Source organism: Suncus etruscus, chromosome 15, assembly GCF_024139225.1.
Source record: "Suncus etruscus isolate mSunEtr1 chromosome 15, mSunEtr1.pri.cur, whole genome shotgun sequence".
NCBI lineage: Eukaryota > Metazoa > Chordata > Mammalia > Eulipotyphla > Soricidae > Suncus > Suncus etruscus.
The window spans coordinates 76,029,721-76,049,402 of record NC_064862.1 but is presented as its reverse complement, the minus strand read 5'-3'; the positions used below and the strand labels follow the sequence as shown (position 1 = coordinate 76,049,402).

Here is a 19,682-nt window from a genome sequence, read left to right as displayed (position 1 = left end):
AAGGAAGGAAGGAAGAAAGGAAGGAAGGAAAGAAAGAAAGAAAGAAAGAAAGAAAGAAAGAAAGAAAGGAAGGAAGGAAGGAAGGAAGGAAGAAAGGAAGGAAGAAAGGAAGGAAGGAAAAGAAAGAAAGAAAGAAAGGAAAGGAAAGAAGAAAGAAAAAAGAAAGGAAGGAAGGAAGGAAGGAAGGAAGGAAGGAAGAAAGGAAGGAAGAAAGGAAGGAAGGAAGGAAAAGAAAGAAATTGCTCCTGGCAGGCTCATATGGGCCATATGGATGCTGGGAATTGAACACAGGTTGGCCACTGCAAGGCAAATGCCCTATGTGCTGTGCTATTGCTTCGGCTCCCAATCCTTGAATTTCTTTAAGGCAATTTGAAAATATAATCAGACTAGAGGATTCCAGGATCATAGACCAAAGTTGCACTCTTCATGTGGGGTGAAATGAGATCTTAATCAGAAGCAGTGCTTTGTGGAATATTATTAAGTAGAATAAAGCAATTAATTAAGCAGTGGCTGGCACTTGTGGCAGAACACTGCCATCAAAAGAGGCAAATGCATATCCAGAAGAAATGTTTCTCCTAGTAAGAGCCAATTACTGTCTCTTCCATAAAAATGGTGCTTGAAATGTAATCAACATTTCACTAATGAACTGGATAAAATACATGGGAATGATGTCATCAGGAGCAGTATTGATCATGGCAGTATGGGCTCTCAGCAATGCTAAGTGAGATTGCTTTGAGAAACAGAAGTTCTTGTTGCTGAGCTAATACCGAAGTTCCCTCTGGATGCATGTTTACAATGCTCTGAACCCATGACAAGAGAGTCTGGATCATGATGAATATCTGACTATAGACATGATGAACTTGGTTAACACTTCACTCATTCTTCATACAATAACATTGGATACAGCTTCTATTTATGTATGCATTCCAAAAGTTTAATTTTAATACATCTGTAAATTAATGTGTCTGTATGCCCAGAAATGCAATTATATGTACATATATATTTCTTTATTTATTAATGTGTTATAAGAAATGTTTTGAGAATGAACAGTTGTGTCTCTGAGTTTGAACTTGCTGAAGGGCTGAAGGCATGGCTTGTTTATGGGAGTCCCAGATTCTATTTCCTCCAGAGCATGGTCCCTTGAGCAATGCCAGAGTAATCCTCATGCACCTAGCCATGAGAAGTCCTCAAAATACAGGTAGGTGGTGTCATTTAAGATAAAAAAATTAGAACTCATAAATATTGTAATATAAATTTATGTATATGAAGTTCAATCTCTCGTGTGAATGCTATTTTAATAGAGTTGTTAAAATCAGAAATGGTAGAAACTTATTTTCAAACATTCTTTCTTAGATCTAAAGGTATGTTTTGTTAAGTATACTAGGTTTCTAACATTCATTCACTGCCACTTCCTTTCCCACAGAGACTGAGGAGAGGCCATGAGGCAGAGCAATCAGTACTTGCTGGCCGACTTCCTTCTGGAAGGACTCTTTGATGACTCCCTCACTCACGTCTTTCTTTTCTCCTTGACTATGGTGGTCTACCTTGTTGCTGTGAGTGGCAATTCCCTTACCATTCTCCTCATTTGTGCTGACCCACGTCTCCACACCCCCATGTACTTCCTGCTCAGCCAACTCTCTCTCATGGATCTTATGTACCTCACCACGACCATCCCCAAGATGGCTGCCAACTACCTCACAGGCAAGAAGTCCATCTCCTTTGTGGGCTGTGCTACTCAGCACTTCTTCTATTTGTGTGTGGGAAGTGCTGAGTGTATTCTTCTGACTCTCATGTCCTATGACCGTTATGTTGCCATCTGCCATCCTCTGCGTTATGCTGTTCTCATGAACAAGAGAGTGGCTCTGATGATGGTTGTCACGTCATGGCTGGGAGCTTTCATAAATGCTCTTATTCATACCTTGATTTTGATGCACTTTCCTTTTTGTGGGTCTCACAAAATTCACCACTTCTACTGTGAGTTTCCAGCTGTTGTGAAGTTGGTATGTATAGATATCACTGTTTATGAGAAGACAGTTTATATCAGCAGCATTCTGCTTCTTCTCCTTCCCATCCTTCTGGTCTCTACATCCTATAGCTTTATCCTCCACAGTGTCATTCAAATGCGATCTGCTGGGAGTAAGAGAAATGCCTTTGCTATTTGTAGTTCTCATCTTACTGTAGTTTCCCTTTGGTTTGGTGCTGCCATTTTCTCATATATGAGACCCAGATCCCAGCGCACTCCACTGCAAGACAGGGTTGGTTCACTGTTCTACAGCATCATTACTCCAACACTTAATCCTCTGATTTATACTCTTAGGAATAAGGATGTAGCCAAGGCACTGAGGAAAGTGCTGGGGAGAGATGTGATTAGTCAAAGACGCTAACTATTATACCTTTCTTTGAGAGCTTGATTGGGACAATTTCATGAATTGTTCTGGACAATGCTCTCAGATTTCTTGAGTCCTGATGTCTAAGTTTTTTAGACTTTTCAAAAAAAACATGAGCAAACATTTGTTAATTTTGCTAACAAAGTATAATCTTTCTTCTCATTTTTTAATAGAAGAGGTCTTATTGGTATATTATATTTGTTTTTTGGATCCTCCCAGCAGGGGTTATCTGGTTCTGTATTCAGATATTACTGTTTGGCTGTACTCAGGAGATTCTATGGGATACTGGTGAATGGGAGCCAGGTTGTCCACATGAAAGACAAGCATCCTACCTACTGTACTATCTCTTTAGCCCCAATTGGTGGCACTTTAAAATTTCCAATTATGGGCCTGGAGAGATAGCACAGCAGCATTTGCCTTGCAAGCAGCCGATCCAGGACCAAAGGTGGTTGGTTTGAATCCTGGTGCCTGCCAGGAGCTATTTCTGAGCAGACGGCCAGGAATAACCCCTGAGCACCGCCGGGTGTGGCCCAAAAACCAAAAACAAACAAACAAACAAAAATTCCAATTATTTTTATGAGGTAACATTGTTTATAATATTTTTCATATTGTTATTTTTAATTGCACTGTATCCCCACCACCACCATTCCCTCCACCAGTGCCCTGATGTCCTTTCTTTGTCATCTTCCCCTACTTTAAAAACCTCAGCTATTCTGTTGACAATTTATTAAGGTTTGTCTCCATTGGGGACTCTCTATTATCTTGCTTATTCCCTTTTCATTATAATGTTGAATTTTGCCCAGTTGGAAACTTAGCATCCTCTTTCTTATTTTATCCACTTTCTGGGCATATTTATGGCTTTGTTATCCAATTTATATTTCCATTCTTATCTTTCTTCAAAAATAAAATTTTATTCATTGAAATTCAATTCTTCTTTTCTACTTTATTGTCTAATAAACAAATAAAATTTAAGGTGTTCTGAACTAAGTTCATTTAAAACATACTTGTCCATGTTTGTTTTTCTTATCCCAGTAATTAGCACTATAATCAAATCAGATATTTAGTAAAAATTCTCACTAATATTGTTGTTGTTTTTGGGCCACACCCGGTGATGCTCAGGGGTTACTCCTGGCTATGTGCTCAGAATTTGCTCCTGGCTTGAGGGACCATATGGGACGACGGGGGATCAAATCATGGTTCGTCCTAGGCTAGCTCTGGCAAGGCAGACACCTTACCTCTAGCGCCACCGTGCTGGCCCCATCTCTATATTTTTCTACTCAGAACCCTTCAAAGCAGCCTATATGACATGGGTACATCAATATAGGACAGGAAAAATATATATAAGGTGAGGCTAAGAGAGAATAGTTGCTGAGCATGGATCCACATTGTGTAGGAAAAAATAACCCATTTAGACATCCTGCTGCTCAAAGACTTTTACTGTACCTTCTTTTAGAAGATTTCCCCTTTCCTAGATATCCTATTTAAGGAGGCCCCATTTTTCATACTCTCTCCCTCTTCTTTCTTCCCCTCCCTTTGCTACCCCTTCTTCCATTCCTTTACCTTGCATTTCTGTATCTCACACATCATATATCAACTATATATGTATACAGAAAGGGAGGAATTGACAGTAGTATATTAAATTCCAATCTTGAGCCAAAATAATAGTGCAGTAGATACGTTCTTATCTTGAACACGTAATACCTGGATTTAATCCCTGACACTCCAATATGGCTCCCCAAGTCCTACCAGAAGTGAGCTAGACTGCAATGCCAGGAGTAACCTATGAACATAAATGGGTATGACCACAAATACATGGTTTCACAGACAAAAAACAGCTCAGAAACTTTACAGACACAAAACCAGTCTTAAGAGAAAAACTGAAAGACCTAATTTAAGACAAGACTAACCAAAAGACACACCAAATTTTGATATAAAGATGGCATTAAATCCCTGGACAATTCTTTCTCTCAACGTCAATGGACTAAATGCACCAGTCAAGAGACAGAGTGGCTAAATGGATCAAAAAACTCAATCCAACCTTTTGCTGCCTACAAGAAGTGCACCTGAATAGTCAGAACAAACATAGACTCAAAATAAAAGGCTGGAGAAAAATTATCCAAGCAAACAACACCCATAAAAAAGCTGGAGTGGCCATACTAATACCAGATAATGCAAACTTTATACTCAGGAAGGTTGTAAGGGACAAAGATGGACATTTTATATTAATCAAGGGGTATATAGAGCAGGAAGAAATAACTCTCCTAAACATATATGCACCGAATGAGGGGCCAGCAAAATATTTAATACAACTGTTGACAAATCTGAAAAATAATATCAATAACAACACAATAATTGTGGGGGACCTTAACACGGCTTTGTCAACACTGGATAGGTCAACCAGACTGAAACCCAACAAGAATATACTAGACCTGAGGAGAGAGAGAAATGGAAGAAAGAGGCCTAGTGGATATATATAGGACACTCCATCCCCAGAAACCTGGATACACATTCTTCTCCAATGTACATGGGACATTCTCCAGGATAGACTACATGCTGGCACATAAAACATACCTCCATAAGATCAAGAGGATAGAAATTTTGCAGACTACCTTCGCTGACCACAAGGCTCTGAAATTATTTGTGAATTCCAAAGGGACTCAGAAGAAACACTTTAACACCTGGAAGTTAAACAGCCTCATACTCAATAACCAGTGGGTCCGAGATGAAATCAAGGAGGAAATAAAAAGGTTCCTGGAAACAAATGACAACAAAGACACAAACTACTAGAATTTATGGGACACAACGAAAGCAGTACTGAGAGGAAAATTTATAGCTTTGCAAGCACACATCAGGAAGGAAGATGGAGCTTACCTGAGTAGCTTAATGACACAGCTAACAGATCTAGAAAGTGCTCAACAAAAGGACCCAAAAATAGGAAGACAGAAGGAAATAACAAAGCTGAGAGCAGAAATCAACGAAGTGGAAACCCAAAAAAGAATCCGAAAGATCAACGAAAGCAGAAGTTGGTTCTTTGAAAAAATAAACAAGATTGATAGACCACTGGCAAACCTAACAAAGAAAGAGAAAGAGGAACTTGATAACTCGTATTAGGAATGAAAAAGGAGAGATCACTACTGATATGACAGAGATTCAAAGGGTAATCAGAAACTACTTTGAAAAACTCTACGCCACTAAAAATGAGAACCTGGAAGAAATGGATAAATTCTTGGACTCTTATAATCTTCCACGGTTGAAGGAAGAGGATGTAGCATATCTAAACACCCCCATCACCATTGATGAAATTAAAACGGTAATCAAATGTCTGCCCCAAAACAAAAGCCCAGGCCCAGATGGATTCACTAATGACTTCTTTCAAACTTTCCAAGAGGAACTACTACCAATCCTGGCAAGACTCTTTCATGAAATTGAACAAATGGAAACACTTCCAAATAGCTTTTATGAAGCCAACATCACCTTGATACCTAAACCATACAGAGATGCTACAAAAAAAGAAAATTACAGACCAATGTCGCTGATGAATGCAGATGCAAAGATCCTCAACAAAATCCTGGCAAATAGGATTCAATGCCTCGTTAAGAAGATCATCCACTACGATCAAGTAGGTTTCACTCCAGGAATGCAAGGATGGTTTAACATCCATAAATCTATCAACATAATACACAACATCAACAACAAGAAAAATAAAAACCACATGATCATATCAATAGATGCAGAGAAAGCATTTGATAAGGTCCAACAACCATTCTTGATCAAAACTCTGAGCAAGATGGGAATGGAAGGAACCTTTCTCAATATAGTTAAGGCCATCTACCACAAGCCAGTGGCAAATATTATCCTCAATGGAGAAAAACTAAAAGCCTTCCCTCTAAATTCTGGCACAAGACAAGGCTGTCCTCTCTCACCACTCCTATTCAACATAGCACTGGAAGTACTTGCTATAGAGATTAGGCAAGAAAAAGGTATCAAGGGAATCCAGATAGGAAAGGAAGAAGTCAAGCTCTCACTGTTTGCAGATGACATGATACTCTACTTAGAAAACCCTAAAGACTCTACCAAAAAGCTTCTAGAAACAATAGACTCATATAGCAAGGTGGCAGGCTACAAAATTAACACACAAAAATCAATGGCCTTTCTATATACCAATAGTAATAAGGATGAAATGGACATTAAGAAAACAACCCCATTCACAATAGTGTCACACAAACTCAAATATCTTGGAATCAACTTGACTAAATATGTGAAGGACCTATACAAAGAAAACTATAAAACTCTCTCCAAGAAATAAGAGAGGACACGCGGAAATGGAAACACATACCCTGCTCATGGATTGGCAGGATTAACATCATCAAAATGGCAATACTCTCAGGGAGGGACTTCAGAGCATAAAAACCGGCTAACCTTTGCAAAAGCTGGCTCCCTGTGTGTGACACCAGGCGGGGAAAATCCGCGAAAGTACACCGGCCCAGTGGGGCTCAGCTGTGAAAGACTGTGAGTGTGACCTGTCTATGTCTGTCTACTGTCCTCTTGCGTGAAACTCTTGCGAGTGGGGCAAAAAGAGCCTCCAGAAACCTCGCTCGCCCAGACGCCATTTTCAGGGAGGGACTTCAGAGCATAAAAACCGGCTAACCTTTGCAAAAGCTGGCTCCCTGTGTGTGACACCAGGCGGGGAAAATCCACGAAAGTACACCGGCCCAGTGGGGCTCAGCTGTGAAAGACTGTGAGTGTGACCTGTTTATGTCTGTCTACTGTCCTCTTGCGTGAAACTCTTGCGAGTGGGGCAAAAAGAGCCTCCAGAAACCTCGCTCGCCCAGACGCCATTTTCAGGGAGGGACTTCAGAGCATAAAAAACCGGCTAACCTTTGCAAAAGCTGGCTCCCTGTGTGTGACACCGGGCGGGGAAAATCCGCGAAAGTACACCGGCCCAGTGGGGCTCAGCTGTGAAAGACTGTGAGTGTGACCTGTCTATGTCTGTCTACTGTCCTCTTGCGTGAAACTCTTGCGAGTGGGGCAAAAAGAGCCTCCAGAAACCTCGCTCGCCCAGACGCCATTTTCAGGGAGGGACTTCAGAGCATAAAAACCGGCTAACCTTTGCAAAAGCTGGCTCCCTGTGTGTGACACCAGGCGGGGAAAATCCGCGAAAGTACACCGGCCCAGTGGGGCTCAGCTGTGAAAGACTGTGAGTGTGACCTGTCTATGTCTGTCTACTGTCCTCTTGCGTGAAACTCTTGCGAGTGGGGCAAAAAGAGCCTCCAGAAACCTCGCTCGCCCAGACGCCATTTTCAGGGAGGGACTTCAGAGCATAAAAACCGGCTAACCTTTGCAAAAGCTGGCTTCCTGTGTGTGACACCAGGCGGGGAAAATCCGCGAAAGTACACCGGCCCAGTGGGGCTCAGCTGTGAAAGACTGTGAGTGTGACCTGTCTATGTCTGTCTACTGTCCTCTTGCGTGAAACTCTTGCGAGTGGGGCAAAAAGAGCCTCCAGAAACCTCGCTCGCCCAGACGCCATTTTCAGGGAGGGACTTCAGAGCATAAAAACCGGCTAACCTTTGCAAAAGCTGGCTCCCTGTGTGTGACACCAGGCGGGGAAAATCCGCGAAAGTACACCGGCCCAGTGGGGCTCAGCTGTGAAAGACTGTGAGTGTGACCTGTCTATGTCTGTCTACTGTCCTCTTGCGTGAAACTCTTGCGAGTGGGGCAAAAAGAGCCTCCAGAAACCTCGCTCACCCAGACGCCATTTTCAGGGAGGGACTTCAGAGCATAAAAACCGGCTAACCTTTGCAAAAGCTGGCTCCCTGTGTGTGACACCAGGCGGGGAAAATCCGCGAAAGTACACCGGCCCAGTGGGGCTCAGCTGTGAAAGACTGTGAGTGTGACCTGTCTATGTCTGTCTACTGTCCTCTTGCGTGAAACTCTTGCGAGTGGGGCAAAAAGAGCCTCCAGAAACCTCGCTCGCCCAGACGCTATTTTCAGGGAGGGACTTCAGAGCATAAAAACCGGCTAACCTTTGCAAAAGCTGGCTCCCTGTGTGTGACACCAGGCGGGGAAAATCCACGAAAGTACACCGGCCCAGTGGGGCTCAGCTGTGAAAGACTGTGAGTGTGACCTGTCTATGTCTGTCTACTGTCCTCTTGCGTGAAACTCTTGCGAGTGGGGCAAAAAGAGCCTCCAGAAACCTCGCTCACCCAGACGCCATTTTCAGGGAGGGACTTCAGAGCATAAAAACCGGCTAACCTTTGCAAAAGCTGGCTCCCTGTGTGTGACACCAGGCGGGGAAAATCCGCGAAAGTACACCGGCCCAGTGGGGCTCAGCTGTGAAAGACTGTGAGTGTGACCTATCTATGTCTGTCTACTGTCCTCTTGCGTGAAACTCTTGCGAGTGGGGCAAAAAGAGCCTCCAGAAACCTCGCTCGCCCAGACGCCATTTTCAGGGAGGGACTTCAGAGCATAAAAACCGGCTAACCTTTGCAAAAGCTGGCTCCCTGTGTGTGACACCAGGCGGGGAAAATCCGCGAAAGTACACCGGCCCAGTGGGGCTCAGCTGTGAAAGACTGTGAGTGTGACCTGTCTATGTCTGTCTACTGTCCTCTTGCGTGAAACTCTTGCGAGTGGGGCAAAAAGAGCCTCCAGAAACCTCGCTCACCCAGACGCCATTTTCAGGGAGGGACTTCAGAGCATAAAAACCGGCTAACCTTTGCAAAAGCTGGCTCCCTGTGTGTGACACCAGGCGGGGAAAATCCGCGAAAGTACACCGGCCCAGTGGGGCTCAGCTGTGAAAGACTGTGAGTGTGACCTGTCTATGTCTGTCTACTGTCCTCTTGCGTGAAACTCTTGCGAGTGGGGCAAAAAGAGCCTCCAGAAACCTCGCTCGCCCAGACGCCATTTTCAGGGAGGGACTTCAGAGCATAAAAACCGGCTAACCTTTGCAAAAGCTGGCTTCCTGTGTGTGACACCAGGCGGGGAAAATCCGCGAAAGTACACCGGCCCAGTGGGGCTCAGCTGTGAAAGACTGTGAGTGTGACCTGTCTATGTCTGTCTACTGTCCTCTTGCGTGAAACTCTTGCGAGTGGGGCAAAAAGAGCCTCCAGAAACCTCGCTCGCCCAGACGCCATTTTCAGGGAGGGACTTCAGAGCATAAAAACCGGCTAACCTTTGCAAAAGCTGGCTTCCTGTGTGTGACACCAGGCGGGGAAAATCCGCGAAAGTACACCGGCCCAGTGGGGCTCAGCTGTGAAAGACTGTGAGTGTGACCTGTCTATGTCTGTCTACTGTCCTCTTGCGTGAAACTCTTGCGAGTGGGGCAAAAAGAGCCTCCAGAAACCTCGCTCGCCCAGACGCCATTTTCAGGGAGGGACTTCAGAGCATAAAAACCGGCTAACCTTTGCAAAAGCTGGCTTCCTGTGTGTGACACCAGGCGGGGAAAATCCGCGAAAGTACACCGGCCCAGTGGGGCTCAGCTGTGAAAGACTGTGAGTGTGACCTGTCTATGTCTGTCTACTGTCCTCTTGCGTGAAACTCTTGCGAGTGGGGCAAAAAGAGCCTCCAGAAACCTCGCTCGCCCAGACGCCATTTTCAGGGAGGGACTTCAGAGCATAAAAACCGGCTAACCTTTGCAAAAGCTGGCTTCCTGTGTGTGACACCAGGCGGGGAAAATCCGCGAAAAAGTACACCGGCCCAGTGGGGCTCAGCTGTGAAAGACTGTGAGTGTGACCTGTCTATGTCTGTCTACTGTCCTCTTGCGTGAAACTCTTGCGAGTGGGGCAAAAAGAGCCTCCAGAAACCTCGCTCGCCCAGACGCCATTTTCAGGGAGGGACTTCAGAGCATAAAAACCGGCTAACCTTTGCAAAAGCTGGCTTCCTGTGTGTGACACCAGGCGGGGAAAATCCGCGAAAGTACACCGGCCCAGTGGGGCTCAGCTGTGAAAGACTGTGAGTGTGACCTGTCTATGTCTGTCTACTGTCCTCTTGCGTGAAACTCTTGCGAGTGGGGCAAAAAGAGCCTCCAGAAACCTCGCTCGCCCAGACGCCATTTTCAGGGAGGGACTTCAGAGCATAAAAACCGGCTAACCTTTGCAAAAGCTGGCTTCCTGTGTGTGACACCAGGCGGGGAAAATCCGCGAAAGTACACCGGCCCAGTGGGGCTCAGCTGTGAAAGACTGTGAGTGTGACCTGTCTATGTCTGTCTACTGTCCTCTTGCGTGAAACTCTTGCGAGTGGGGCAAAAAGAGCCTCCAGAAACCTCGCTCGCCCAGACGCCATTTTCAGGGAGGGACTTCAGAGCATAAAAACCGGCTAACCTTTGCAAAAGCTGGCTTCCTGTGTGTGACACCAGGCGGGGAAAATCCGCGAAAGTACACCGGCCCAGTGGGGCTCAGCTGTGAAAGACTGTGAGTGTGACCTGTCTATGTCTGTCTACTGTCCTCTTGCGTGAAACTCTTGCGAGTGGGGCAAAAAGAGCCTCCAGAAACCTCGCTCGCCCAGACGCCATTTTCAGGGAGGGACTTCAGAGCATAAAAACCGGCTAACCTTTGCAAAAGCTGGCTTCCTGTGTGTGACACCAGGCGGGGAAAATCCGCGAAAGTACACCGGCCCAGTGGGGCTCAGCTGTGAAAGACTGTGAGTGTGACCTGTCTATGTCTGTCTACTGTCCTCTTGCGTGAAACTCTTGCGAGTGGGGCAAAAAGAGCCTCCAGAAACCTCGCTCGCCCAGACGCCATTTTCAGGGAGGGACTTCAGAGCATAAAAACCGCTAACCTTTGCAAAAGCTGGCTTCCTGTGTGTGACACCAGGCGGGGAAAATCCGCGAAAGTACACCGGCCCAGTGGGGCTCAGCTGTGAAAGACTGTGAGTGTGACCTGTCTATGTCTGTCTACTGTCCTCTTGCGTGAAACTCTTGCGAGTGGGGCAAAAAGAGCCTCCAGAAACCTCGCTCGCCCAGACGCCATTTTCAGGGAGGGACTTCAGAGCATAAAAACCGGCTAACCTTTGCAAAAGCTGGCTTCCTGTGTGTGACACCAGGCGGGGAAAATCCGCGAAAGTACACCGGCCCAGTGGGGCTCAGCTGTGAAAGACTGTGAGTGTGACCTGTCTATGTCTGTCTACTGTCCTCTTGCGTGAAACTCTTGCGAGTGGGGCAAAAAGAGCCTCCAGAAACCTCGCTCGCCCAGACGCCATTTTCTGGGAGGGACTTCAGAGCATAAAAACCGGCTAACCTTTGCAAAAGCTGGCTTCCTGTGTGTGACACCAGGCGGGGAAAATCCGCGAAAGTACACCGGCCCAGTGGGGCTCAGCTGTGAAAGACTGTGAGTGTGACCTGTCTATGTCTGTCTACTGTCCTCTTGCGTGAAACTCTTGCGAGTGGGGCAAAAAGAGCCTCCAGAAACCTCGCTCGCCCAGACGCCATTTTCAGGGAGGGACTTCAGAGCATAAAAACCGGCTAACCTTTGCAAAAGCTGGCTTCCTGTGTGTGACACCAGGCGGGGAAAATCCGCGAAAGTACACCGGCCCAGTGGGGCTCAGCTGTGAAAGACTGTGAGTGTGACCTGTCTATGTCTGTCTACTGTCCTCTTGCGTGAAACTCTTGCGAGTGGGGCAAAAAGAGCCTCCAGAAACCTCGCTCGCCCAGACGCCATTTTCAGGGAGGGACTTCAGAGCATAAAAACCGGCTAACCTTTGCAAAAGCTGGCTTCCTGTGTGTGACACCAGGCGGGGAAAATCCGCGAAAGTACACCGGCCCAGTGGGGCTCAGCTGTGAAAGACTGTGAGTGTGACCTGTCTATGTCTGTCTACTGTCCTCTTGCGTGAAACTCTTGCGAGTGGGGCAAAAGAGCCTCCAGAAACCTCGCTCGCCCAGACGCCATTTCAGGGAGGGACTTCAGAGCATAAAAACCGGCTAACCTTTGCAAAAGCTGGCTTCCTGTGTGTGACACCAGGCGGGGAAAATCCGCGAAAGTACACCGGCCCAGTGGGGCTCAGCTGTGAAAGACTGTGAGTGTGACCTGTCTATGTCTGTCTACTGTCCTCTTGCGTGAAACTCTTGCGAGTGGGGCAAAAAGAGCCTCCAGAAACCTCGCTCGCCCAGACGCCATTTTCAGGGAGGGACTTCAGAGCATAAAAACCGGCTAACCTTTGCAAAAGCTGGCTTCCTGTGTGTGACACCAGGCGGGGAAAATCCGCGAAAGTACACCGGCCCAGTGGGGCTCAGCTGTGAAAGACTGTGAGTGTGACCTGTCTATGTCTGTCTACTGTCCTCTTGCGTGAAACTCTTGCGAGTGGGGCAAAAAGAGCCTCCAGAAACCTCGCTCGCCCAGACGCCATTTTCAGGGAGGGACTTCAGAGCATAAAAACCGGCTAACCTTTGCAAAAGCTGGCTTCCTGTGTGTGACACCAGGCGGGGAAAATCCGCGAAAGTACACCGGCCCAGTGGGGCTCAGCTGTGAAAGACTGTGAGTGTGACCTGTCTATGTCTGTCTACTGTCCTCTTGCGTGAAACTCTTGCGAGTGGGGCAAAAAGAGCCTCCAGAAACCTCGCTCGCCCAGACGCCATTTTCAGGGAGGGACTTCAGAGCATAAAAACCGGCTAACCTTTGCAAAAGCTGGCTTCCTGTGTGTGACACCAGGCGGGGAAAATCCGCGAAAGTACACCGGCCCAGTGGGGCTCAGCTGTGAAAGACTGTGAGTGTGACCTGTCTATGTCTGTCTACTGTCCTCTTGCGTGAAACTCTTGCGAGTGGGGCAAAAAGAGCCTCCAGAAACCTCGCTCGCCCAGACGCCATTTTCAGGGAGGGACTTCAGAGCATAAAAACCGGCTTACCTTTGCAAAAGCTGGCTTCCTGTGTGTGACACCAGGCGGGGAAAATCCGCGAAAGTACACCGGCCCAGTGGGGCTCAGCTGTGAAAGACTGTGAGTGTGACCTGTCTATGTCTGTCTACTGTCCTCTTGCGTGAAACTCTTGCGAGTGGGGCAAAAAGAGCCTCCAGAAACCTCGCTCGCCCAGACGCCATTTTCAGGGAGGGACTTCAGAGCATAAAAACCGGCTAACCTTTGCAAAAGCTGGCTTCCTGTGTGTGACACCAGGCGGGGAAAATCCGCGAAAGTACACCGGCCCAGTGGGGCTCAGCTGTGAAAGACTGTGAGTGTGACCTGTCTATGTCTGTCTACTGTCCTCTTGCGTGAAACTCTTGCGAGTGGGGCAAAAAGAGCCTCCAGAAACCTCGCTCGCCCAGACGCCATTTTCAGGGAGGGACTTCAGAGCATAAAAACCGGCTAACCTTTGCAAAAGCTGGCTTCCTGTGTGTGACACCAGGCGGGGAAAATCCGCGAAAGTACACCGGCCCAGTGGGGCTCAGCTGTGAAAGACTGTGAGTGTGACCTGTCTATGTCTGTCTACTGTCCTCTTGCGTGAAACTCTTGCGAGTGGGGCAAAAAGAGCCTCCAGAAACCTCGCTCGCCCAGACGCCATTTTCAGGGAGGGACTTCAGAGCATAAAAACCGGCTAACCTTTGCAAAAGCTGGCTTCCTGTGTGTGACACCAGGCGGGGAAAATCCGCGAAAGTACACCGGCCCAGTGGGGCTCAGCTGTGAAAGACTGTGAGTGTGACCTGTCTATGTCTGTCTACTGTCCTCTTGCGTGAAACTCTTGCGAGTGGGGCAAAAAGAGCCTCCAGAAACCTCGCTCGCCCAGACGCCATTTTCAGGGAGGGACTTCAGAGCATAAAAACCGGCTAACCTTTGCAAAAGCTGGCTTCCTGTGTGTGACACCAGGCGGGGAAAATCCGCGAAAGTACACCGGCCCAGTGGGGCTCAGCTGTGAAAGACTGTGAGTGTGACCTGTCTATGTCTGTCTACTGTCCTCTTGCGTGAAACTCTTGCGAGTGGGGCAAAAAGAGCCTCCAGAAACCTCGCTCGCCCAGACGCCATTTTCAGGGAGGGACTTCAGAGCATAAAAACCGGCTAACCTTTGCAAAAGCTGGCTTCCTGTGTGTGACACCAGGCGGGAAAATCCGCGAAAGTACACCGGCCCAGTGGGGCTCAGCTGTGAAAGACTGTGAGTGTGACCTGTCTATGTCTGTCTACTGTCCTCTTGCGTGAAACTCTTGCGAGTGGGGCAAAAAGAGCCTCCAGAAACCTCGCTCGCCCAGACGCCATTTTCAGGGAGGGACTTCAGAGCATAAAAACCGGCTAACCTTTGCAAAAGCTGGCTTCCTGTGTGTGACACCAGGCGGGGAAAATCCGCGAAAGTACACCGGCCCAGTGGGGCTCAGCTGTGAAAGACTGTGAGTGTGACCTGTCTATGTCTGTCTACTGTCCTCTTGCGTGAAACTCTTGCGAGTGGGGCAAAAAGAGCCTCCAGAAACCTCGCTCGCCCAGACGCCATTTTCAGGGAGGGACTTCAGAGCATAAAAACCGGCTAACCTTTGCAAAAGCTGGCTTCCTGTGTGTGACACCAGGCGGGGAAAATCCGCGAAAGTACACCGGCCCAGTGGGGCTCAGCTGTGAAAGACTGTGAGTGTGACCTGTCTATGTCTGTCTACTGTCCTCTTGCGTGAAACTCTTGCGAGTGGGGCAAAAAGAGCCTCCAGAAACCTCGCTCGCCCAGACGCCATTTTCAGGGAGGGACTTCAGAGCATAAAAACCGGCTAACCTTTGCAAAAGCTGGCTTCCTGTGTGTGACACCAGGCGGGGAAAATCCGCGAAAGTACACCGGCCCAGTGGGGCTCAGCTGTGAAAGACTGTGAGTGTGACCTGTCTATGTCTGTCTACTGTCCTCTTGCGTGAAACTCTTGCGAGTGGGGCAAAAAGAGCCTCCAGAAACCTCGCTCGCCCAGACGCCATTTTCAGGGAGGGACTTCAGAGCATAAAAACCGGCTAACCTTTGCAAAAGCTGGCTTCCTGTGTGTGACACCAGGCGGGGAAAATCCGCGAAAGTACACCGGCCCAGTGGGGCTCAGCTGTGAAAGACTGTGAGTGTGACCTGTCTATGTCTGTCTACTGTCCTCTTGCGTGAAACTCTTGCGAGTGGGGCAAAAAGAGCCTCCAGAAACCTCGCTCGCCCAGACGCCATTTTCAGGGAGGGACTTCAGAGCATAAAAACCGGCTAACCTTTGCAAAAGCTGGCTTCCTGTGTGTGACACCAGGCGGGGAAAATCCGCGAAAGTACACCGGCCCACGTGGGGCTCAGCTGTGAAAGACTGTGAGTGTGACCTGTCTATGTCTGTCTACTGTCCTCTTGCGTGAAACTCTTGCGAGTGGGGCAAAAAGAGCCTCCAGAAACCTCGCTCGCCCAGACGCCATTTTCAGGGAGGGACTTCAGAGCATAAAAACCGGCTAACCTTTGCAAAAGCTGGCTTCCTGTGTGTGACACCAGGCGGGGGGAAAAATCCGCGAAAGTACACCGGCCCAGTGGGGCTCAGCTGTGAAAGACTGTGAGTGTGACCTGTCTATGTCTGTCTACTGTCCTCTTGCGTGAAACTCTTGCGAGTGGGGCAAAAAGAGCCTCCAGAAACCTCGCTCGCCCAGACGCCATTTTCAGGGAGGACTTCAGAGCATAAAAACCGGCTAACCTTTGCAAAAGCTGGCTTCCTGTGTGTGACACCAGGCGGGGAAAATCCGCGAAAGTACACCGGCCCAGTGGGGCTCAGCTGTGAAAGACTGTGAGTGTGACCTGTCTATGTCTGTCTACTGTCCTCTTGCGTGAAACTCTTGCGAGTGGGGCAAAAAGAGCCTCCAGAAACCTCGCTCGCCAGACGCCATTTTCAGGGAGGGACTTCAGAGCATAAAAACCGGCTAACCTTTGCAAAAGCTGGCTTCCTGTGTGTGACACCAGGCGGGGAAAATCCGCGAAAGTACACCGGCCCAGTGGGGCTCAGCTGTGAAAGACTGTGAGTGTGACCTGTCTATGTCTGTCTACTGTCCTCTTGCGTGAAACTCTTGCGAGTGGGGCAAAAGAGCCTCCAGAAACCTCGCTCCCAGACGCCATTTTCAGGGAGGGACTTCAGAGCATAAAAACCGGCTAACCTTTGCAAAAGCTGGCTTCCTGTGTGTGACACCAGGCGGGGAAAATCCGCGAAAGTACACCGGCCCAGTGGGGCTCAGCTGTGAAAGACTGTGAGTGTGACCTGTCTATGTCTGTCTACTGTCCTCTTGCGTGAAACTCTTGCGAGTGGGGCAAAAAGAGCCTCCAGAAACCTCGCTCGCCCAGACGCCATTTTCAGGGAGGGACTTCAGAGCATAAAAACCGGCTAACCTTTGCAAAAGCTGGCTTCCTGTGTGTGACACCAGGCGGGGAAAATCCGCGAAAGTACACCGGCCCAGTGGGGCTCAGCTGTGAAAGACTGTGAGTGTGACCTGTCTATGTCTGTCTACTGTCCTCTTGCGTGAAACTCTTGCGAGTGGGGCAAAAAGAGCCTCCAGAAACCTCGCTCGCCCAGACGCCATTTTCAGGGAGGGACTTCAGAGCATAAAAACCGGCTAACCTTTGCAACAGCTGGCTTCCTGTGTGTGACACCAGGCGGGGAAAATCCGCGAAAGTACACCGGCCCAGTGGGGCTCAGCTGTGAAAGACTGTGAGTGTGACCTGTCTATGTCTGTCTACTGTCCTCTTGCGTGAAACTCTTGCGAGTGGGGCAAAAAGAGCCTCCAGAAACCTCGCTCGCCCAGACGCCATTTTCAGGGAGGGACTTCAGAGCATAAAAACCGGCTAACCTTTGCAAAAGCTGGCTTCCTGTGTGTGACACCAGGCGGGAAAATCCGCGAAAGTACACCGGCCCAGTGGGGCTCAGCTGTGAAAGACTGTGAGTGTGACCTGTCTATGTCTGTCTACTGTCCTCTTGCGTGAAACTCTTGCGAGTGGGGCAAAAAGAGCCTCCAGAAACCTCGCTCGCCCAGACGCCATTTTCAGGGAGGGACTTCAGAGCATAAAAACCGGCTAACCTTTGCAAAAGCTGGCTTCCTGTGTGTGACACCAGGCGGGGAAAATCCGCGAAAGTACACCGGGCCAGTGGGGCTCAGCTGTGAAAGACTGTGAGTGTGACCTGTCTATGTCTGTCTACTGTCCTCTTGCGTGAAACTCTTGCGAGTGGGGCAAAAAGAGCCTCCAGAAACCTCGCTCGCCCAGACGCCATTTTCAGGGAGGGACTTCAGAGCATAAAAACCGGCTAACCTTTGCAAAAGCTGGCTTCCTGTGTGTGACACCAGGCGGGGAAAATCCGCGAAAGTACACCGGCCCAGTGGGGCTCAGCTGTGAAAGACTGTGAGTGTGACCTGTCTATGTCTGTCTACTGTCCTCTTGCGTGAAACTCTTGCGAGTGGGGCAAAAAGAGCCTCCAGAAACCTCGCTCGCCCAGACGCCATTTTCAGGGAGGGACTTCAGAGCATAAAAACCGGCTAACCTTTGCAAAAGCTGGCTCCTGTGTGTGACACCAGGCGGGGAAAATCCGCGAAAGTACACCGGCCCAGTGGGGCTCAGCTGTGAAAGACTGTGAGTGTGACCTGTCTATGTCTGTCTACTGTCCTCTTGCGTGAAACTCTTGCGAGTGGGGCAAAAAGAGCCTCCAGAAACCTCGCTCGCCAGACGCATTTTCAGGGAGGGACTTCAGAGCATAAAAACCGGCTAACCTTTGCAAAACTGGCTCCCTGTGTGTGACACAGGCGGGGAAAATCCACGAAAGTACACCGGGCCCAGTGGGGCTCAGCTGTGAAAGACTGTGAGTGTGACCTGTCTATGTCTGTCTACTGTCTTGCGTGAAACTCTTGCGAGTGGGGCAAAAAGAGCCTCCAGAAACCTCGCTCGCCCAGACGCCATTTTCAGGGAGGGACTTCAGAGCATAAAAACCGGCTAACCTTTGCAAAAGCTGGCTCCTGTGTGTGACACCAGGCGGGGAAAATCCGCGAAAGTACACCGGCCCAGTGGGGCTCAGCTGTGAAAGACTGTGAGTGTGACCTGTCTATGTCTGTCTACTGTCCTCTTGCGTGAAACTCTTGCGAGTGGGGCAAAAAGAGCCTCCAGAAACCTCGCTCGCCCAGACGCCATTTTCAGGGAGGGACTTCAGAGCATAAAAACCGGCTAACCTTTGCAAAAGCTGGCTCCCTGTGTGTGACACCAGGCGGGGAAAATCCGCGAAAGTACACCGGCCCAGTGGGGCTCAGCTGTGAAAGACTGTGAGTGTGACCTGTCTATGTCTGTCTACTGTCCTCTTGCGTGAAACTCTTGCGAGTGGGGCAAAAGAGCCTCCAGAAACCTCGCTCACCCAGACGCCATTTTCAGGGAGGGACTTCAGAGCATAAAAACCGGCTAACCTTTGCAAAAGCTGGCTCCCTGTGTGTGACACCAGGCGGGGAAAATCCGCGAAAGTACACCGGCCCAGTGGGGCTCAGCTGTGAAAGACTGTGAGTGTGACCTGTCTATGTCTGTCTACTGTCCTCTTGCGTGAAACTCTTGCGAGTGGGGCAAAAAGAGCCTCCAGAAACCTCGCTCGCCCAGACGCCATTTTCAGGGAGGGACTTCAGAGCATAAAAAACCGGCTAACCTTTGCAAAAGCTGGCTTCCTGTGTGTGACACCAGGCGGGGAAAATCCGCGAAAGTACACCGGCCCAGTGGGGCTCAGCTGTGAAAGACTGTGAGTGTGACCTGTCTATGTCTGTCTACTGTCCTCTTGCGTGAAACTCTTGCGAGTGGGGCAAAAAGAGCCTGAGAAACCTCGCTCGCCCAGACGCCATTTTCAGGGAGGGACTTCAGAGCATAAAAACCGGCTAACCTTTGCAAAAGCTGGCTTCCTGTGTGTGACACCAGGCGGGGAAAATCCGCGAAAGTACACCGGCCCAGTGGGGCTCAGCTGTGAAAGACTGTGAGTGTGACCTGTCTATGTCTGTCTACTGTCCTCTTGCGTGAAACTCTTGCGAGTGGGGCAAAAAGAGCCTCCAGAAACCTCGCTCGCCCAGACGCCATTTTCAGGGAGGGACTACAGAGCATAAAAACCGGCTAACCTTTGCAAAAGCTGGCTCCCTGTGTGTGACACCAGGCGGGGAAAATCCGCGAAAGTACACCGGCCCAGTGGGGCTCAGCTGTGAAAGACTGTGAGTGTGACCTGTCTATGTCTGTCTACTGTCCTCTTGCGTGAAACTCTTGCGAGTGGGGCAAAAAGAGCCTCCAGAAACCTCGCTCGCCCAGACGCCATTTTCAGGGAGGGACTTCAGAGCATAAAACCGGCTAACCTTTGCAAAAGCTGGCTTCCTGTGTGTGACACCAGGCGGGGAAAATCCGCGAAAGTACACCGGCC

General features: G+C 48.9%; 1 protein-coding gene across 1 annotated transcript; it reads left to right on the top strand.

Annotated features, from left to right (window-relative positions):
• The first annotated feature begins 1,388 nt into the window (after nucleotides 1-1,388).
• Nucleotides 1,389-2,491, top strand: LOC126030463 (olfactory receptor 2AE1-like). Its single transcript, XM_049788679.1, has one exon. It carries the CDS (start codon nucleotides 1,440-1,442, stop codon nucleotides 2,382-2,384), a length of 945 nt encoding a protein of 314 aa, XP_049644636.1. The 5' UTR covers nucleotides 1,389-1,439; the 3' UTR covers nucleotides 2,385-2,491.
• The last annotated feature ends 17,191 nt before the right edge of the window (nucleotides 2,492-19,682 follow it).

Excerpts from the sequence above, each read along its gene's own strand:
- LOC126030463 (XM_049788679.1), top strand. The coding sequence starts at position 1,440 with ATGAGGCAGAGCAATCAGTACTTGCTGGCCGACTTCCTTCTGGAAGGA.